The sequence below is a fragment of the Seriola lalandi genome, unplaced genomic scaffold (assembly GCF_002814215.2).
Source record: "Seriola lalandi dorsalis isolate HSWRI2012SDOR001 ecotype SW California unplaced genomic scaffold, Sedor1 jcf7180002054737, whole genome shotgun sequence".
In the NCBI taxonomy this organism is placed as follows: domain Eukaryota; kingdom Metazoa; phylum Chordata; class Actinopteri; order Carangiformes; family Carangidae; genus Seriola; species Seriola lalandi.
In genome coordinates, this window is record NW_019525290.1 from 8,774 (window position 1) to 29,352 (window position 20,579).

Here is a 20,579-nt window from a genome sequence, read left to right on the forward strand (position 1 = left end):
GACGCAGTTTAGCCGAAGCGGTGACGTCCTCTGACAGGATGAAGAGGACTTAAAAGCAGCAGTAACAGCCCAGAGTGAGATGTTTTTAATCGGCCCTTCAGAGGGGGGCCAATATGTTTGCTAAATCACGTCTCATGTAAAAATGTGCGGCCAAGTTGCCTGGTAACTGAAGCGGAGCGGAAACAGTTGACTTAAGAATCATGATTTAACAAAGCAGCAGGAGCAACGTCTTTGAATAGCCACATTCAAGGCCTCAGAAACGTCCTTGAATGCAGCGCGGTTTTAGCAGCTGCTGCTCCCTTCAGGATCACACGTTCACATCCTGCTCTTAAAGTCAGAATTAATCCTCATGAAACGAGGCAGAGAGATGAAGATTACGTCTTTGGTCGGTTTGTTATTGTTGAGAATGTGTTTGAATGTTTTAATTATCTACATTCAAGGCCTGAAAGTGACCTTGAGTCATGGAATCAGTGTTCCTGTGTTTCCTCTGGGATCACAGGGTTTGTTCTCAGATTCATTAACATGTTGAATCAGACTCGTTCATAAGCCTGGATTCATTTATCCTGAGTTAAACATGACTTTTCTTTATTTTTAAGATTCATTTACAAGTTGAAATGAAACTTAAACCTTATGAGACGCTGCTTTCACACCGGAGCAGGCGAAGTACTTCTACTTCTAGTACTACTATTAATATCAGTGTAGTTACTGACATCAGACTCTCTTCTACATACAGGCCTCTGTTTAATGCAGCAGCTGGTTTCACAGCAGAGATCATCAGCTGTGACACGGAGATGCTTTTGGGTCATAATCATAATAAAATAAGAAATAATAATAATAAAATCCAGTATGTGGATCTGTTTCTGGAAGAAGGTCTGTGACTGACTGACTGACTGACTGACTGACTGACTGACTGACTGACTGACTGTTGTGATGTCATTAACTGGAGCTGTTTGCTGCATGGTATTTACTTCCTGTTGTGCAGCTCTGTGTCTGTTTTCAGATCAGTGTTGATTCTGTGACTTTAAAATCCGTCTGTTTGTCTGAGCAGCTGTAAAAAACAAAGTTATTCAGTTCAACAGCAGAAATTAACAGTGGAATTAGTGAGTTTTTGACATTTATCATTATTCTATTATCAAGATATTTGTTCTGTCGTTCAGCTAATCGATTAATCAAATAATAATTGTGCCGATGTCAAAAACACAGAGCGGTGTCTGGCTCCAGCTCCTGACTCGTGGGGTTTGTTGACAGGCAGGAAAGTAAAGAGTGTTTTTCCTGAACGCAGCCTCTCACCTGTGGAGACAGAGTCTCACCTGTGGAGACAGAGTCTCTGTGACGAGGCCGGCTCAGATAAATTCCAACATTTCACCAGGTTTGTTTTTGTTTAAACGGCCGCTCGGCTTCACCTTGAGATGAAGGGCGGGACGCGTCGGCGCTGAAGGAACTCCTGAATGAAAAATGACCGTTTGATTTATTCATTTCTCCGTGCGAGCGGCGAGGATTTACAGCCGGAGAGGCGAGGAGAGAGAGTGGTGTTAGTTTGAACAGATAAAAACACAAACAGCTGATCGAAACCAGTGAAATCAAAAGCTGAATAATTTGTACAGAGTTGTTTGGGGAGGCTGAGGTCTGAGGTTTGTGCCAGTCAGGTGCTAACAAAGAGCGCCGCATAATAAACTGCACTTTAATTTGTTTTTCCTCGACAAGGTCGCCTTAAGTGACGGGTGAAAGACTGTGTGTGTGTGTGTGTGTGTGTGTGTGTGTGTGTGTGTGTGTGTGTGTGTGTGAGGAAATAAAAGCCTCACATCACTTGAATGTTTGTGTTTCTAGAAGCTAAAAACAGCAACACCTACAAGCTAATGGTGTTTTGTTTTTGTTCCAGTTTTTTTGACAGCATGTGAATGCATCAGACAGAAGAAAGGTTGGATTGAAGGGAGGGAGGGAGGGAGGCAAGAAGAACCAGCCTGTGAGATGCTTTCTTGTCTCCATGGCAACAGGCTGATGAGGGTTATGGGTGTTGTAGTGTTTAGAGCGAGAACCAGACTTCATGTTAAAAAAAAAAAGACTTGGTAGAAATGTGTTTTTAAGAGTTTCTTGGTGTCTGGATCACCTCCTGGTTTACAGTGTGGTTCTGGTTCTGGTTCAGGTTCAGTCTGATTTCTAACACCTTTAGTTTTCTACTGAAGTATAAAACTTTAATCCTCCTTCGCTGAGGGAGCGACACAGAATCTCTTGGAAGGTTTCCGTCGTTAAGGAAAAAAAGTTAAGGCAGAGTTTGCAACAGTGACAGAGATTTTACAGCGGTACAATTCTACTGTTTCCATGGAGATCGTTTGTTTTTACCGTCGTTAGCACTTGTGATACCTGCGATCACTTCTGGGGAGCAGGTGACATTAAAGGAGTTCGCCACATATCTCATCCTCCTGTTGTTTCAGCGGGAACCGTTAAGATGGAGTCAGAGGTCCCTTTAGTTTCTTTTTCCTTACTTTGGTCTTTTGTGCGACGGGACATGTGGACGTCCCTCTTTTCACCTGGTTACGCTTTTTATTCCTCGGTGCCGGCGACAGTCAGAGCGGCAGCCATATTGTTTTCAGGTCGTCCGTCTGTCCGTCTCGTTCTCGTGGACACGATGTCTCAGTAACGCCTCGATGGAACTGCTTCAGATTTGGCACAAACATCCACTCGGACTAGAAGACAAACTGATTAGATTTTGGGGGTCTAAGGTCAAAGGTCAAGATCAGTGTGACCTCACAAAAAACTTTTTAGCCGTTACTCTAGCCTTCACAGTAATTGGTTGGTATTTAATCTGACTGTGGATAAACAGGAAGTGACCTGAGACGAGTCTGAGCGGAGGAGGAGCTGATTCTAGTTCGTTTCTAATCAGACCAATTAGACCAGAAGTTCACTACATGTGGATCCGGAGTAATTTACAGCTAAAGCACCTGCTAAGTTGTAGAAACATTATGTGGAAAGTTTCCAGGAAATGAGCTGGAAAATATGACACTTGTAAAATAAAGTGTTACCAAGTTAATTCTTGCTCATCCTTTTTATCTGGGATCATTTCCAGCAAATGAAAAGATGTAGAAATTAAACTACTCCTCTTTTCTTTTTTTCTGGTGCCTAAGAAAGCCTTTGAAAGGTGAAAATCTCTTCATTACAAAATGATAAAAAGAATATGAAGAAGTGTTTTCACGGCTCTGAAGGTGTCCTGACGTGAAACGAGCACTTATCTTCCTCAGCGGTCGCCCAGCTCTCCTCGCCTCCTCGTGATAAACACTTTATTCCGGCTCCCAGGGACTCGGCCCTGACTCGGTCTGATTGTGCTCTCACGCTCTCGGCCTCCGTCCAGACGGCCATGATGCGTCTTCTTTGCCCTCTGACATACACTGTGTTTACATGTCGTCTGCCCGGGACGCCGGCTGCTGCGTTCGCACGTGTGTGGAAATCTAAACTAACGCTAGCGGCTGCGGCTGCTCTCTGTGTGGCGATGAGTTTTATTTTAAAGGCTGACATTTTAGCTACCTCTGTAAATGTATTCAAATTAATTTCCCATTATTGCCTCGCTTATCGGAGGCTGCAGAGACGTAAACAAAGATGCGGACAAACGCTGAAAAGCAATTAAAAATAAATGGGGTTTGGACAGAAGTGCCCCAGAGAAAGAGATAAAGGCAGAAACAGTATGGAGGCTGTTCGCTGCAGCCGAGTCAGAGCTGCTGCTGCTGCTGCTGCTTTTATTTTTTATTTCTGTCACAACAGTTGTAGCTGCTGTGGATGTCTTTTTGGGCGCCGTCCTGAGGCGTCATCACACTAAACGGCTAAATTAACCCAGTTATTTGGAGCGAGCTGAAGTGGCGCTGCTGCCTGAGGCGCTGTTATTTCTGAGGACTGTATATCCATATTGTCTGTCCACAGCTCCTGGTCATGAGTGTGTGTGTGTGTGTGTGTGTGTGTGTGTGTGTGTGTGTGTGTGTGTGTGTGTGTGTGTGTGTGTTCACTACACATTACTCAACGGTCAGCTGAATCTGTGCCTGGAAAGGCAGAGTGATTACTGTGCAGCTTTGCTTAATGAAAAATAATGACTTGCTTGCCACAGAGTTTTTTCCGTCTGTTTGTTCTCTCTGTACCTGAGCTCCATGTCAAAGGGCTACTTCACAAATGAAAAGAAAAGCCTTGGCACAGTTTGTTCTAGCCTTCACCAATAGTTCTTAAATGAAAGCTAGTTTCCGTAGCAACATGCCAAATATAACAAGGCTCGCACTCGCATAGAAATAAAGACACGGGGACGCAGACGTTCAGGCCTGATCTCTCTCTCTCTCTCTCTGACGGTATTCACTCTGTTTTCAACGTGGAATTCAAATGAATGCTAATGTGCGGACGCTCGCCTGCGGCTCTGAAGCTGCTACAAACACAGTCACAATGACTTTTTACACCAGCAGACATGATGCAGGGTTTATTTTCCCTCCTCTTTTATCTGCTCTGAAGAGGAGAACAGTGAACGCACATCATGACGGAGGAGGAGGACGAGCAGAGCCCGGAGCTCGACGGCAGAGGCTGCTGTGTAGTAATAATAATAATCATAATAAACTTTATTTATACAACAGAAACACAGTTCAGTCATGAGCCTGGGAAAATAACAGGCTTTTAATTTGACTTGTGAAGTGACTTGAACTCGTCTCCTGAGGAAGCTTGTTCCACAGAAACGAGGCAGAGAATCTAAAAACCTTTTTTAAAGGAGCTGTTTGTAAGTTTTTGCAATCGCTACATAGCTAACATTAGCATTAGCAGGTGTTAACTCACCAGTCTAGAAGAAACGTGAGTTCAGCATCAAACTTGATCCCTTTACTCACCAACAGCTGTCTGGTGTCTCTATCACGTCTTCGTCTTCTAGTGAAGTTAGCATGCTAACCAGCTAGCCTCGGCCCATCTTGTCACTTTCCGATACCGAGTCACTGTAGCCTCCTGTCAGAGGACGTAACCTCCTGACAGGAAGAAAACTTCAGAATCAGACACTTTATTGATCCTCAGGTGGATATTAGGAGACGTTACAGTTGCTCCCTCAAAGATTAGAGAATAAAGATAAAATATAAACATTAAATGTAAAAAAATATGTCCTTATGCTATGATATATAAATAGAGAATATAAATATGTAAGGATACGCGCCACTTTAAAGTTAAAATATAAACTTTATGGTGTAATTGCACAGTTTAAAGTTGCAGTTCAATAATCTGCGGTCAGCTGATCTAATGGTTTGTGGACCAGCAGAAGGATTCAGGACCTTTGACCTGGGTGCTGTGCTTTGGTTCTGACGGCTCGTTCCATTTTGGATCCGGTTCCAAGTTGCTGAAACACATCGGTGAAGAAGTGAGTCCGGTCCTGGAACATGGAACCCAGAGACCCACAGTGTTGTACATGGTTGGTGTTCGTGTTAACGATAGCTAGCTAATGTCTCCACATCCTGTATACACCGTTTCAAATTAAAAGCCCTCTGGAGCGTTGCGTAATCGCGACTTGATGACATTGCAGCGGCGGCAAAAGGAGAAACACTGACACGTTTTCATGTTTCAGCCTCTCAGATGTGATTTGATGCTTTTCTCGCGTCGCAGTAAAACAAGCTAATTGATTGTGACATTTCTTTGTAACTATATTTAGTTTGAATTTGTCACTGAATCTTTGCACTTTAGTTTTCTTAAATTGACGGTTTTCTTCTTGGAGTTTTGTTGTTTTCTTTCCAGAGACAACAACATGTTTGTGTGGACAGATGTTTTCATCCTCAGCATGAAGCAGATGAAATGTTTTGATGTGGCTGTGAAGCAGATTATTGACTTTCAGTGTTTGTGATTCTGACTTGGTTTAACCAGCAGAGAGTCGTTGATTATTTGACCATTTGCATGATTGTCCTCTGCTCTCAGCTCGCCGTCTGATTGGTGCGCAGCGTTGCGTCTTAACTAACAGAAGATTTGACCTTTCGACGGCTTTTTCTGTGTCGGTTTAATGTCAAAGGAACGAGCCGGAGTTGCTGCTAAAATTAGACCCTGGTGCTGTTGTGCTGCTGGTTTGTGTGACTCAGAAACGTTTCTGTACGAACTCAGTTAAAGAAATTCTGTGACAGTCGAATCAAAAAAAAAAAAAGAAAGAAAAGAGCTGAGACTGAGTCAGACGGTTTCTTCTGCGGAAGAAAAAGGAGTGTTGGTGAAAATTGGAAGCCTGTGGAACATTATGTACTGGAACATTACACGGAAATGATCAAAGCCTAAAGGAATTACTCTTATTAGAAAACTGAACGTGGAGTACAAAGGCCTGAATTTAGTGAGGAATCTTCTCCCACAGAGAAAAGACGAGGCTCAGGGTGATTATATATATAGACTTTGAAGAAAAAATATCCTCCCTGAAACACTTGAGCAGTTTTTAACAGCAGCTGCAGACGCTGTTCTCTGGATTCCAGGAACCATTGGGCCTGTTTGGGTTTTTTTTGGTGAAGTATTTTTGTTGTTTCCTGTGAAGAGCGCACGAACGTTTGAGGTTCAGACCTCAGAATCAGAGAGCTGCAGTTTCCAGTGATTCTGAAGCATCTTACAGGAAGAAACGTTGAGTGGAGGAGGCAGAAAGGAGAGGGCGACGCCGGCAGTGAAAGATAATGATGAGATGCTGCAGAAACACAGAGAAAAGACGAATCAATCACTTCTTCCTTGGACAAAAATCAGGACGAGTGGAGGACAACCTGTGTGAGGTTGTGAATGGAGGGTCACTGGTTTGCCGCTGTTGTGGTCGAGTCAAGAACAGAAACGAAACAGGAAGTCGTCATATTTGAGAGGCTGAAAACTGATTTTGAGCATTTAATTTGACAGGACAGAGAGACAGGAAATGAAGGGGTGTGACATTCGGCGGAGTCGGACCGGGGACTCGCTGCTCTGCAGGGGTATGCGCCCTGACCGCTCGGCTTTCAGGTCGCCCCAACAGCATCTTCCTACTTGTCACAATCGATGAATCAACTGATCTATTCGTGACACATCTAAATAAACCCTGAACTAACACCCAGCAGGTGTCTTCACCGCTCAAAGCAGATGAAGCTGAACAGAATAAAATCATGAGCGGAGGTTTGTCTCCTCCGTCAGCAGAGACAACAGAGAGCTGGTCAGCGGGGTTTCCCTCCTCTGTGGAGGATGTGGTGAATTCTGCGTCTGTGCGTGGACGACCTCCCTCTCACGTGTTCAGCAGCAGCAGAGACCAAACACAATTTCATTTACCTTGCGTCTAATGAAAAGGCAATTTGTCGTGACGGAGTGAGACGCCGAGTCCTGCCCGTCGCTCCGCAGCAGAAATGAATGACACTGAGTCGTCTCGTCTCCCGGAGGCGAAGCGAGAGGCCACACCACGTCTGCAGCTCCACGAACTCAATCATTCTCTCCACAGTGACCTGTTAGAGCGCCGCTGCGACAGCCTCGCTCAGTATAAACCTCGAAAGCTCCGGGTTTGATGCAAGATGGTGAAAAGCTTTGAATTCAGTTTCTTTAAAAACAAACAAAGGATTTAGGAGGTTTTATAAAGCCTTAGATTTGATTTGCACAAGTCTTAAATATGTTTCTCTCCCCTGCTGTTGTTTTGTTTTTCCTAAACACAAAGATATTTCTATTTAGTTCATCGATTAATACCAGAACCAAACAGTAGCTGCTTCCAGCCTCTCGAATGGGAGGATTTCTACTTTAATACTTTATGATGTCTTTGGGTTTTGGACTGTTGGTTGAATAAAACAAGATATTTGAATACATCTCCTCAGGCTGTGGTAAAATAAACAGACATTTTCACTTTTTCCTGACATTTTAGACCAAACGATTAATCAGTTAATTCAAAAAATGACCAATAGATTATTTAGATTTCAGCCGTATTTGAACTTTTCCTTGATTTATTAGGTCAAATTATCCAAGTCGATTCCTCAACACCTCCCAACACAAAGGTTTTGTTATTAAAAGCTCATAACAAATCTGTAGAGCAGTGGTAAATGATTTATTAACAGAACTGTTCCATGGTTGAAAAACCTTCTGTAAATGTCACCAGAACTGGAAACAGCTGCTGTGGGAGATTCCCGCTCGGCCAAAGAGTCACACTGCTTTAAGGAAAAATGTTTTTTTCCCTAGAAATTGACACAACAGCTGGTAAATCGAGCTTCCAAGAGCTTCTTTTAATTAACATGTAGAAACAGTATCCACAGGCATCTTAAATGATGCTCCAACAGTCGTCTTCACTGTAACTAAGTGGCTGTTTCTCCTGCTGGAGCCTGAATATGTGAGAGCCACACCTCTAATTGAACACTGACATGTCGGAGCATGTTTCAGCCTCATGCTGCCATCAGCTGCTGTCACACTGGGGACCAGGCCTCCTCCTCCTCCTCCTACACCTCCTCCTCCTCCTCCTGCTCCTACACCTCTTTCTCCTCCTCCTCCTCCTCCTCCTCTCTGGGCCTCTTCCTCCTCCTCCACCTCCTCCTCCTCCTCCTCCTCCACCTCAGCCTCGTCTCCTCCTCACACCTCCTTTTGCTCCTCTACTCCCCAGACAACCGTTGTCAGGTTCTCTTCCCTTGGGCTGGTAAACATTAAACTGAAGACTACCTGCTGCATTTTATTATAATAATATACATAAACATATATACATATAAACATCCAAGAGTACGATATCTCTAACTATGATGGGGCTATTCATGGTCTCCAGAAGCGAATCTAAAAGATTGTGGTACCCTTCTGACCTTTCCTCAAGTGCCTTCATTAAGATTTTTTACATTTTGATAAGATATTTAACGAAAATAAACCATTGATTTCCATTGAAGTAGCTGTGTTATTCATGGTACCCAGAGGATGAATCGTATCCATTTCAGGGACATCTTTATATTTCCTCAAGCAATCCAATTGGTCCAAATTACTGCTTGTACACCTGAAAAATATAAATCTTATGGTCAAATTGGCATAAATTTACTGTCGATATTCATGGTTCTCAGAAGATGTATCTTACTGATATCTTTGACCGCTGAACTTTTTCTCTAATACCAAAATTTGGCTTGAATTTTGTCTTGCACAAGAGACAAATCAGAATCAAGAAATATTTAAATGTTGAGATCCGGTTGATGTAAGTTATTCATGGTTCCCAAAGGATCAACCCTTTCCAATGAGCTTCCTTCTAGTTCCAGGATCAGTCTAAATGTTTTTTTCCCACTAGCATTACAACTGGGACACAATTTCAAAGTTTTCTATTACTTTTCCACACAGGAAAATGTAAAACTTTAAGTTCAGATTGCCATGATTTTTCCTGGGCACATTCATGCTCCCCAGAGAATGAACCCTGACTATTTTGGACACTCAATGAGCTTCCCTACAGTGTCAGCCCCTGACCAAAATATCCAATTGAACAACATTTTGATTCTTGACACATCATAAATCCTATACTGTATGCTGGACTTCCATTAAATTTTCAATGGATATTCATGGTCCCTAGAGGAACAATTTAATATTTTACAACTGGGACGTAATTTCAAAAATGTTCTACTACTTTCCTTTCGAGACAAATAAAAATCTAAAGGTCGAGTTGCAATGAATTTTACTGAGCACATTCATGGTTCCCAGAGGATGAACCCTGTGCATTTTGGACATTCAGCAAGCTTTCTTCTGTTGCCACTCTCAAGCCCAAAGTTCTACTCAACACCATCAAGATGATTAAAAAGCTCATTGCTGGGGTTCTGTTAAATTCTATGTAGATAGTCACGGTCCCCAGAGGATGAACCATTTCCACTTTGTACATCTGATCATTGTCTTCAGAATGATCTGAAGGAAAAATGATCAGCTTTGAACACAAGATATCACAGACATTAAAAACTGATATTGTTGTGATATTTGCTGCGCGCTCCCAGGAGGATACACCTCCACCTGTAATCGTTCTTTTTCTTTTCTAAACTCTTCATCAAGGTGAATTCTTCTGTCGCCACAATTCGTTGTCTTATGATGAAATTAAATGTAAACCCTCCCCGACCTTTAACCGTGACCTTCAGGTGTAATCGTCTTCCCGACACTTCCTGCAGATACTTCCTGTCGATTAAACGACCACGGACTCGTTTCCCAGACGTTTGTCGGGAGCTGAATTTGGGACAGAGTGTTGGGAGGATGGCGGCAGCTGGGCAGGTGGTCGCCGTTTCCCATGAGGCTCCACGGTTGCAGCTTTTGAGAGATGAAGCCCGTCAGAGTTAGCCAAACAGCGCTAATGCTCTCCCCAGAAAGACTCCCCGTCCAAATGCTAACAAGAAAATCAGAAGCCGGCTGTGTTTGTGTGCATTTTGAACAGATGCTCTGGCTGTAAATATGGGGGTGGGGGGGGTGGGGACGCCATTTGTTTTCATTTTGTTGCGTTCAGGGGAAGCGGGAGGATTGTGTTGTGAGAGAACACAGTCATTCAGATGCAGGTTGCAGCAGATTCAGTCCGAGCTGATCTTTATCTCCCGTCCTGCAGGACTCAAACACACAAACAGCGTCGGTGCCTCGTTTTCACTTTGTTCTGCTTCGGCAGTTAATGGAGGTTTGTGATCAGACTCTGAAGCTCGAGCTCAAGGAAAGAACCAATCGCCTCCTTGTATGATCTATATGTTCGCCGCCTTCTGCTCGTCTTCCCCAGAGCGTCGGCCTCTTTGTTTCCATCAGTGCTTCTCAAACTGAGCGGACACAAATGAGACCACGGACCTCCATTTTGTTTTAAACCCTCGACCGACACAGTCACACAGTTCGTCATTGTGTTTCTTATGGATGGAATTCATTTCCCTTTTTTCTTGGGACTCCCAGGAACCTCCTGAAGGCCCCCGGGGGTCCCGCACCCCACTTTGAGCAGCACTGGTGTACAGCAGTGAAAATACTACGTGTTTAAAGCTCTGCTTAACAGTGGGAAGAAATAATCTCCTCATCAGCAAAACTCAGAGTTTCAACCAGAGATCGAGTCAAAATGTTTAAAAAAAACACTGTTTTCAGTTCATGAATTATTCTCATGTTATAATGAGATGATTAATTCACACGTTACTGAACAAGCAGTTGGTTGTTTCTTATGTTGCATGAGTGTTTATGTTCTTCTGAGCAGCAGCTGTAGAAGCAGAAGATCAGTCACTAACTTTTCTTTGGAAACACGTAACCTCCTCGATGAAAGGTTTTCCACGTGGCAGCAGCAACGTGTAATTAATGGAAAAATGTGTAATTTCTCATTGAGATTTAAAGCTGCCCTGCAGAGTTTTCCTGTCAATGAATCTGTTTGAATCAAAGCTGATATTTGTGACTGTGTTGTTCACCTGCACACGTGGGAGTTATCAGTGTGAAACCTTCGTCACAGATTCTTTTAAATCAATACCAACAATTCAAAACATTAATGTTTGAGTTGAGGGTTTGTGCACGTGAAGCGACAGGATGGATGACGTCACAGAAGAGCAGGAGACTTTAATAAACTCCCATCAAGTGTTTCAGCTGCGGCTGGTGTGATTAACATTAAATATCTGGTCACTGCTTGTTCGGCTGTTCAGTAGCAGACGTGGTGGATCAATGTTGAGGCAACGTGTGTCAGTTGTTTTGAAGAAGAAAAATAATAATAATAATAATAATAATAATGGTTAAAACACATCGTTATGACTCAAACAATAAATTCAATAATAAAATTAGCTCAACAACAACAGACGAGATTCCAGTTGGACTTCACTGAGTTCTGAATATGAACTGAAATAAATGAAGTATGTTTTTATGTTTTTATTAATAATCAGAGCATGACGAGTCCTCAGTGGCTGCTGCTCGTACCTGCGCCACTCAGGTGAGTGGTCATCGTCTGACATCATTGTGATTCCTCTGTAATTGGTGCAGGTACATGAACACTCACCTGAGCGTCATGTAAACTGTGTGTGTGTGTGTGTGTGTGTGTTGGTTTAAACGCCTGCCAGGATGATGGATTGTAAAGCTCAGTAACTCACAGTATTCCCCCCCCCCCCGTTAGAGCTGTAGTAGAGGTCGTCTCCGTCAGTTTTGACTCCACCACTTTGCTCGAGCGTAGACCGGATCGTCTGCGGCGGCTGTGGGAGGAGTCTGGACGTGGTCGACAACTGTGTAGACGCTGTAAAACAGTTCAGCGCCGTAATCTCTCTCTCTCTCTCTCTCTCTCTCTCTCTCTCTCTCTCTCTCTCTGACGCAACGTCGCTCAAACTCCCGAGAGCAGCTGATTTGGAAACTATCAGCACTCTGCTTATAAATTTCCCCAGTGTGAAAAGCAATGCATACAGAATGAATCCGCCTCTATTTATCTATCTGACTGTCCACACACACACACACACACACACACACACACACACACTCTCTCCTAACCACCTGCCCTGCTGGAGGGAAATAAAAAGAAAGCGGCTTTGGACTGGGTTGAGTTTTCCCGCTTCCCAGACGTCTCCTCGCGTCTCCTTCAGATCACAGATGACAAATAGACGCAGATCTTCCTCTGCCGGCCCGGGATCGGCCCAGCTGTTACGGCGCCGCGGCGTCTCGGCCTCCTGAGGTTTCCTCCGTGTTTGTTAAAGAGCAGCGAGGGTGAGGACGAGGAAGTGGATCAGACAGAAGAAGAAGTTTAGAGAATCAGCTGCTGATGGACGACGACGAAACGAAAGTGACGTGGAGCGATGAGTCGTTTATATCAGAGCTGCTTCGTCTTATTCTGAAAGGATTCAGATGTTTATAAAGCTTCTCTACCTCAAGAGTTTTTATTTTTCTACTTCAGTGGTTCAGGGTCCAACAGAGGGAAGAGTCTCACCTGTGTGAAGGTAGACCTCTGGTCAATCAGGTGTACTGATTGGTTCGAGCTAAATAGACCCCTCCCCCCGTCATAGATGATTCAGAGAGACGAAGGGAAAAAGAAGATTATTTTAGCTCCTAATAAATTTAACGAAGCTGAAAACAGAGACACAAACACACGGTGATCAGGAAACAGTGGAATTCTGGGATGGTGAAGCGTCTCGGTCGGTCAGTCATGTGACTGAGCCGTCCAGATGTGTATTTTGTTGCTTCTCTCGTTAAATGATCTTGAGCTCGTTGATTAAATGAAGCTTAACGAACAAATTCACTGGATTAAACACAAACAGTTTTTAAAAAGTGAAAAAAAATGTCTTCAGTTCTGTTTTTGTGAATATTAGTTTTGATCACAGCTGATTTGAATCTCTCTTCTCTTTCAGAATCAGACGTTGTGCAAAGGCCTCAATGAACTTCAGAACGGACAGGTAGGAGACCAGGTGTCTGTCTGTGTCCAGTTACAGTTTCTAACCTTTAACAAAGCAGCTGTCATCACTATAGAGACAGCGATGAGCCGCTCTCTCTCTGTGGAGCCTTTCAATTAGAAATCTTTCCTCCTGAAGAAGAAGACCCCGAGCGTCTGTAAAAATACAGATCGTCAGCAAAATCACAAGTGAAGCTCCTCGTTCTGCAGATCGTTAATTCTGAGTCATCGAGGCGTTAAAACTGCTTCAAGCGTCACTTTTTATTGGTCAGAGAGGAGGCGCCTCCTTCTCAGGTTGGACATACGTCCGTCTCTTTCTCGTGGACAAAGGAAAGGTTCACTGGGACTCAGGGACAAACTTATTTAGAATTGGTGGTCAAAGGTCAAAGGTCAAGGTCACGGTGACCTCACGTTCTTGTGAAAACAACATCAGAAACACCCAGAGGGAATAACTCTCAATGTCACTAATTACAACACAACTTAACTCAAGTGTTTATAAAGATCAAATGATGAAGTGAGGACATTTTATATCCAAAGGTCAAAGGTCAACTTCACTGTGACATCATAATGTTCTGCTAAAACACCTCTGGCCTTTATTCAGTGCTGATTGTGACTGTGTTGCTGGAAACAACCACGAGGAGCTGATTCTTGTCTTGGATTTCTAACCTGACACGAAGGATCGAAACGAGATTCCAGTAACGATATCTACGACCCAGAATCCTCTGCTGTAACAGCAATGATAATAATGATGATAATAAACTTTATTTGTACAGCACCTTTCATACTAGAAATGTTGAGGTCGCAGCTTTGGGCCGTAACTGACGGATGCTGCTTCCTGGTTTTCCTGTTGTCTGAACTTCAGTAAAGCAGCAGTGGATGACCTCCGTGTTCTCGGAGGTTCGTGGTTAATCAGGGAGTTAGCGACGTAGCTTGGTCCTCGTCCATTAGGGCCTTTGTATATGAGGAGGCGGAGCTTAAAATCAATTGTAAATGTAACAGGAAGTTAAAGCGGACCGACGCTCTCTCCTCTTGTTGTAGAAACTTTGTCGAAGGACTTTGTGTTCGGTTCGTCAAACCTGAAGCGGCTCTGTCTCCGTCTCTGCTGCTCGGGTTTAAAAAGAGAGCGAGGGACGGCGGGACGGTCTCCGTTGTGGCGTCCTGTGTGCGTCCACTGTTCGTCTGTGAGACAGGAAGTGTCAGTGACCGCAGGGAGACGCTGAGGAATGTAAATGTGAGACGAGGGGGGACGAGCGAAGAAGAAAACAGCTGGAGATTCATTACGTGTCAGTTTAATTTCAGAGCTGCGATTCATTACAGAGTGGAAGTGGATTCTGTTTTCTGCCCCCCCCCCCCCACAGAGCTCTGGAAAAAAACTAATTAAAATGAACTTTGCGCTCTGTGATGGGTGGATAATTGTTGCAAGGCATCGGCGTGTGTAATTGAGGCTGGATTTGTTTTACAGGTTTACCTTGTAAATGGGAGCATTTGCATTTTTTTCCCTCAGCTGGTTGTTGCAGGACTCTCGTCGGTTTGAACAGCGTCCAATTGTTTTCAACACGGCGTGACAGCGGCGCCGTTAAAGGTGTTTCTATCAGTTTATTCCTGCTGCTGTTGACCAGAGGAGGTAATTAAAACTGCTTGTTGAGAGTCTAACAACTGTCACCTCAGTGAAGCCACAGAAGTTAGCAGAGCGGTGGAGCTGCTGCCTTCACTCACATTAACACATAAACACAAGGGTTTTTTATTGTGGCTAAAGACTCAGGGAGTCGTAGTCCAGCTCCTCCTCCTCTGTTTCCTCCCCGAGGCTCAATTAGACCCGAGGCAGAAAGGAGATCAATCCTGAACATCTTCATCCGACAGACCCTCCAGAGAGGAGGAGGAGCCTCCCAGGTGTTTAACAGCCAATCAGCATCCAGGAGCCAGATTCCCCCAAACACAGAGACTCCTCTGACCCCCCGTCATCTCGCTGTCTGCTCTGCACACTGAGGCAGGTGATAGGAGGTCAGAGCGTATCCCAGCATGCACCGAGACATCCTGAACACCGCACTGCCAAGAACTGACGACCTCGTGTCACAGGTTGCAGCAGCTTGAAATGAGAGTCATGAAGAAGAAGAAGTCACAAAAATATTTAAAGACAGTCGAATTGTTTTGAGTAGAAGAAGAGTTATTTCCTGTTTAGTTGGATCTAAGGCCCCCCCCCGGTCTGACCTTATGGTTGGTCGTCTTATCTTGGTTCTTTTGTGAGGTCGGCCCGTTATCAGATCAATATTCAGCACTTTTATGATCAAGGATTTGATTTGATTCCACGTGAAATAAATCGATGGCAGCTGCAGAAACATCACGATGTTACGAAGGAGTTCATCTGTTCATCAACAAGCGAGAGAGAGAGAGAGAGAGAGAGAGAGAGGCTGTCGCTAACTGCTAAGCTAATATCAGTTCAAATATCATGAGATCAAGTTTCTATCATAGTTGTTGTTGGTTCCTGTCTCTCTGTGTCATTTTGCATCTCATGGAGTTGTGGTGTCCAACAGGAAAATGTTAACCACCTCTTCAAACAGAGGTTCTGGTTCTGATCCCTTGGGCTCCTGGTCCCTGATGACCTGTACACTAATCCATCCATACCTAGTGACAAACTACCTTAAGTCAAGCCGTGATATACGCCCCCCCCCCATATGAAGGACACAGTCCTCATGATGCCAGTGATCCACCATGTCTCTGACTGAATCACCACCTGCTGGGAGCAGATTAAATATTGACTTGTGGTATTGACTTGTAGATCTAATTTGAAGTGATTGTGGATGAGCAATAATGGTGTAGAAAAATGAGTCGGGGGCCGCTTTAATGGCGAGCTGTCGGCCACTTGTTAAAGGCGCTGTAATTGGCTGGACGGAGCGAATCATTGAGTCGGAGTGGGAACTAGTTTAGGTAGAAGTCGAGGTCACTGTGAAACAAGCCACCTTTGTTTTATGATTGAATCAGAGCGACGCTGCAGAGAGAAATAAATGAAAGAAAATGGCTTGTGTTGAAGGGAGGCCCCCGCAGTCTCCCACAATCCCGCGCTGCCGTCCGAGTATCGCCCACCCTCCTCCGGCCGGCGAGGAAATCTCATCTCAGACGCAGCGCTGCAGAAACGAAGCGACTCTCATTCAGATCCACTACGTCAATATTTGCTCACCGGCCTCAAACCAAATACTCTGATATTGAAAGTCGTCTCACTCAGAGAGGCGAGGAGAAGGAAGAGAAGGAGGAGAAGAAGAGGAAGGAGGAGAAGAAGAGGAAGGAGGAGAAGAAGAGGGAGGAGAGGAAGGAGGAGAAGAAGAGGAAGGAGGAGAGGAAGGAGAAGAAGAAGGAGGAGAAGAAGAGGAAGGAGAAGAGGAAGGAGAAGAGGAAGGAGAAGGAGGAGAAGAGGAAGAGGAAGGAGAAGAGGAAGGAGAAGAGGAAGGAGAAGGAGGAGAAGAGGAAGAGGAAGGAAGCAGCCAGATAAAGAGAGAGAGAGATGGAGATCCTCCACCAGCTCTGATAAGACACTTCAGTCCGGATTTAAAGGGACAGTCCGGACCGGTCTGCCACATCTGCCTCCAACATCTGGTTAACCGCACAAAACGCTTAATTTACGTTGAAGTAGTTATTGAACTTTTTTGTTGAAATATACTTTCATTTCATTCTTTTCTACACTGTTAAAATTTATGATTTGTGACACCTGGATAATTCATATGAGAAAATAAGATGAACTTATTGCAAAAAATAACATTTCCTTGCTGAAAATGGCGGCCATCTTGAATTTTTGGGTGTTTTATCAAAAGAGTGATACCCACGGAGGATTGTGCCAAGTTTAGCATTTGTATCCACATTTGAAACATTCCCTGAAACTATCTGCTGAGCTATTTAAACTTATTTAGCAGTGAAGTGAGTGTTTATGACCCAATAACCCTAAATGAGCAGTTGGTTTCAGCCTCGTAATTTCCACATAACGACTTAATGATCCTGTTTCCTCCAAATTAAAACCACTTTTCTTACCATAAAAACTCCAAATTAAAACGTGATTTTCATATTTAGTTTTAATCATCGTCCAAATATAATTTGTTACATCATCTCCGAGACACAGCTGATCGGTTGATCAGAAAAGTTCATCTGCAGATATTTGGATGATCAGGTCGTTGTTTCAGTCATTTTTCAGATGTGATGATCGGCTGCTTCTCTACATCAACACGTGAAGATGTCTGGGTTTTGGATCTGTGTGTTTTCAGGCAGTTTCTTTCTTTCTTTTTAAACCAAAAATGAAAATATGTAAAAACACGTTGAATTGGAAGAAACGCTCCAATTCCAGTGTTTACAATTTCTTTTTTTAAGCAGGTTGCACGGACGTAAAAGTGACTATTTCAAAATAAAAGCCAAGAGGATAGACGGACAGACAGTTTGTTTATTATTTGTTTATGTGTTTACTGACTGTAAACAGTCACCGGCGTGTGGCCTGAGTCCCTGAAGCTCTGAGTCTGTGCTGTCGGCGGAGTCGGTGTGAGTCTGGTGTTGCTCCTGGATGACGGAGCTGTCGCTGCGTCGCATGTTCGCCGTTACTCACAGTCTGTTCTGGATGCAGGACCGTCCCTCAGACCTGGTCCAGTGGACACGAGTGAAGCTCCAGGTTCTTTAAGATTCCTGCTTCACAGTTTCACCCCCCACACATCATGTGGGCCGCCCTGCACAGCAGCAGCAGTGAGAGTGTGTTGGGATGTTTCCTCTCTGCCTCAGGCTGTGTCGCCTCCCTCCCTCAGATGAAGGGGGGGGGGGGCAGGGACAAAAACCCCTGCCTTTGTCCCCCTCACATCCCCCTGGGTGGCTGCAGGAAGTTCTCAAATGTCTGAAGAGACGCAGCAGATGCTCAGTTATCACACTGCAGTTAGACCTGAGTTTACGGAGGAGTCTTCAGGAGACTTTTTCTTTTTCATTAGCATAAATATAACGAGCACTTTCTCCACTTCTTGTAATTAGGAGCAAACTGTGTCCTGGAAATTTACAGTGAAAAAATCCGCTCATTTCTAAGAAATAATGAAGAAGGTTTCCAGGAAATGATCTGTAGAATAAAACGTTAAAACCGTTATTTCCCACATCCAGACGTCACAGACCCGAGACACAAGTCATGACGAGGCTGAAGCGTCTCAGCAGCTGAAATCAGTGACTTTGTAGTTGAGAGATTTTCACATTCAGTTGCCCAAAGTCACAGTTTGTGTCTGAGCCTCTAGTGTCGGTCTGATGAACTGCAGCTTCGGGACATTTGAACATCAGCTTGTGTGTTTGTGCGTTGAAGTGTGTGTGTGCGGTGGCTGTTCTTTGTGGCTGCATCTGTCTGCCTCTATTGTTTGCAGAGGTCCATCTGCTGGCCTTCAGCCCCCCCCCCCCCCTTCAGGCTTCCCCCTTCTCGTGTAGGCAACAAACACCCCCAACCTCACCCTGTTCCTCCTCCCATCCTCCCCTCTCTCAGTGAGAGCCAGCTGTCCCCCCTCCTCCCTCCATCACTGACGTTCAGTGTCAGACCCTGAAGAGGCCTGTAGTCCAGTCCAGACCTTTAACTCTGGATTAGACCTCAGTGAGACGACAGCGTGCTGCTGGCTGCACTGGTGAGCAGTCATTTTCATTATTTTGCATATTATTTAATTCAACATGCTGCTTAACATAATTAAATATGTGCATATATAAATAAGAAGTAGAAACTAAAATCACAGTAGAGTAGTTTTTAAATAATAATGATTCTGCTTGTTTTAGAGGATTTCTGTTTTTCTTTGTTTTATTTGATTTTGAATAAAATAATTTAAGATTTTGACTCTTGGGTTAAACAAAACAAACACTTTAGAAAAACATGTTCTGACGTTTTATAAACCGAAGAATTCAGAGAAAGTAACTTAGAGACTAAGAAGTACTGAAAATAATAGTTAATTTTATCTGCAGTCTCTCTCCCTCCCCAGCCCCTCCCTCTCTGTAAATATGTTATAAAGATTATATATATGAGAAGTGTACTGAGGTACCTTCTGTTGTGATTCAGTGCTATAGAAATAAAATGGAGTCGAGTTCTAATAACCAGGTTTTTATTTTCTCCCGTTTTCTGTCGACTCGTCCTCTTGACAAATGGAGATGATGAAATGTGATAAAGGCTGTAACACATGCAAACAGAACGGGGCTATAAATGTCTTGTGAAAGGCATTGACGGGCTCAGATTTACTTCTCTGATCAATAATTCAAAATGACAACAGTTAGTATTGATCACTGAGCAGCAGAGCTGGAGAAAGATGATCAAATCAAGTCAGAAATACCTCTGTTAAAATGCACAAGAGCCAGAGAATCAGTGTTCGGCCTGTAACGGTCACCGTGGACGTCTGTGAGTGACGAATCACCTGGTCAGAGTGTTTCTCAACAGCTGTGTCTCAGGTTCAGTTATCCGCTGGTTTTGTGACGTAATGTTGTACCACAAAAACTCTCAGGACTCGGCCTGAGCAAAGGTATCGTGGAGCGAAACAACATGAAACACGGAAGAACATTTATTTTGAAATTCTTTTAATTGTAATTGTATTACTTCATGATCCATTCAAACACTGTGATGGCATATTGGTCTTTTCCATTCAAACCTTCTATAGGACTCAGCTGTAACCGAAAATAATGAATCTGAGTTAAAATGGATAATACAGAAGTAAATAAATAAAAAAACATACACACCAGAAACTAAACCAATCCAAGTAACTAAAACCATTTAGTTTGATTCAAGAAAGAATCTGAGCAGCAGATTGTTTATTCATCTTTAAAGGTCTCTTTGTCATTTCCGGACACACAGTTATAAAATTAAAGCAACAGTTTGGAGCTCAGCGAAACTGTTTAATACAAATTTTAATATGTTTAATATTTATTTCATATTTAAAGGATTTAGTAAAGAACTAACCTGAAACTAAAGTCAAGTATCGTCAGCGTAGAGTGAGATCTAATGCGGTGTATTATAATCTTTTTCCTCTTGTTACCGGAGCACTTCACTAAATGTTAGATTATATTACAGCTTTAATCACAGTCATAAAAATGGACCAAATGCAACCATTTCCCCTAAAGAGGCTCATTTTTTGTAACAGAGCTGCATCTAATAGTAATTTTCATTATCGATTAATCTGCCGATAATTAATCGATTAGTTGTATAAGGCCCGTCACAGCTTTGTTTGATCAACAGAATATATTCAGGTTGTTGTTATTTTATACAGACAATGTTCACAGCAGTTGGAACAAGCAAATTTTGGTATTTTAGTTTTCAATCATTATTGGATTTTCAAAATAGTTGCCAGTTAATTATCTCACCAAA

At 43.5% G+C, this 20,579-nt stretch overlaps 1 protein-coding gene across 1 annotated transcript in view; it reads left to right on the forward strand.

Annotated features, from left to right (window-relative positions):
* Positions 1–20,579, forward strand: part of phf21b (PHD finger protein 21B) — a 69,324-nt gene that overhangs the window by 7,085 nt on the left and 41,660 nt on the right. The window contains exon 3 of the mRNA XM_087178845.1: positions 13,209–13,253. Coding sequence (XP_087034971.1) covers positions 13,209–13,253 — 45 coding nt within the window. The remainder of the gene's footprint in view (positions 1–13,208; positions 13,254–20,579) is intronic.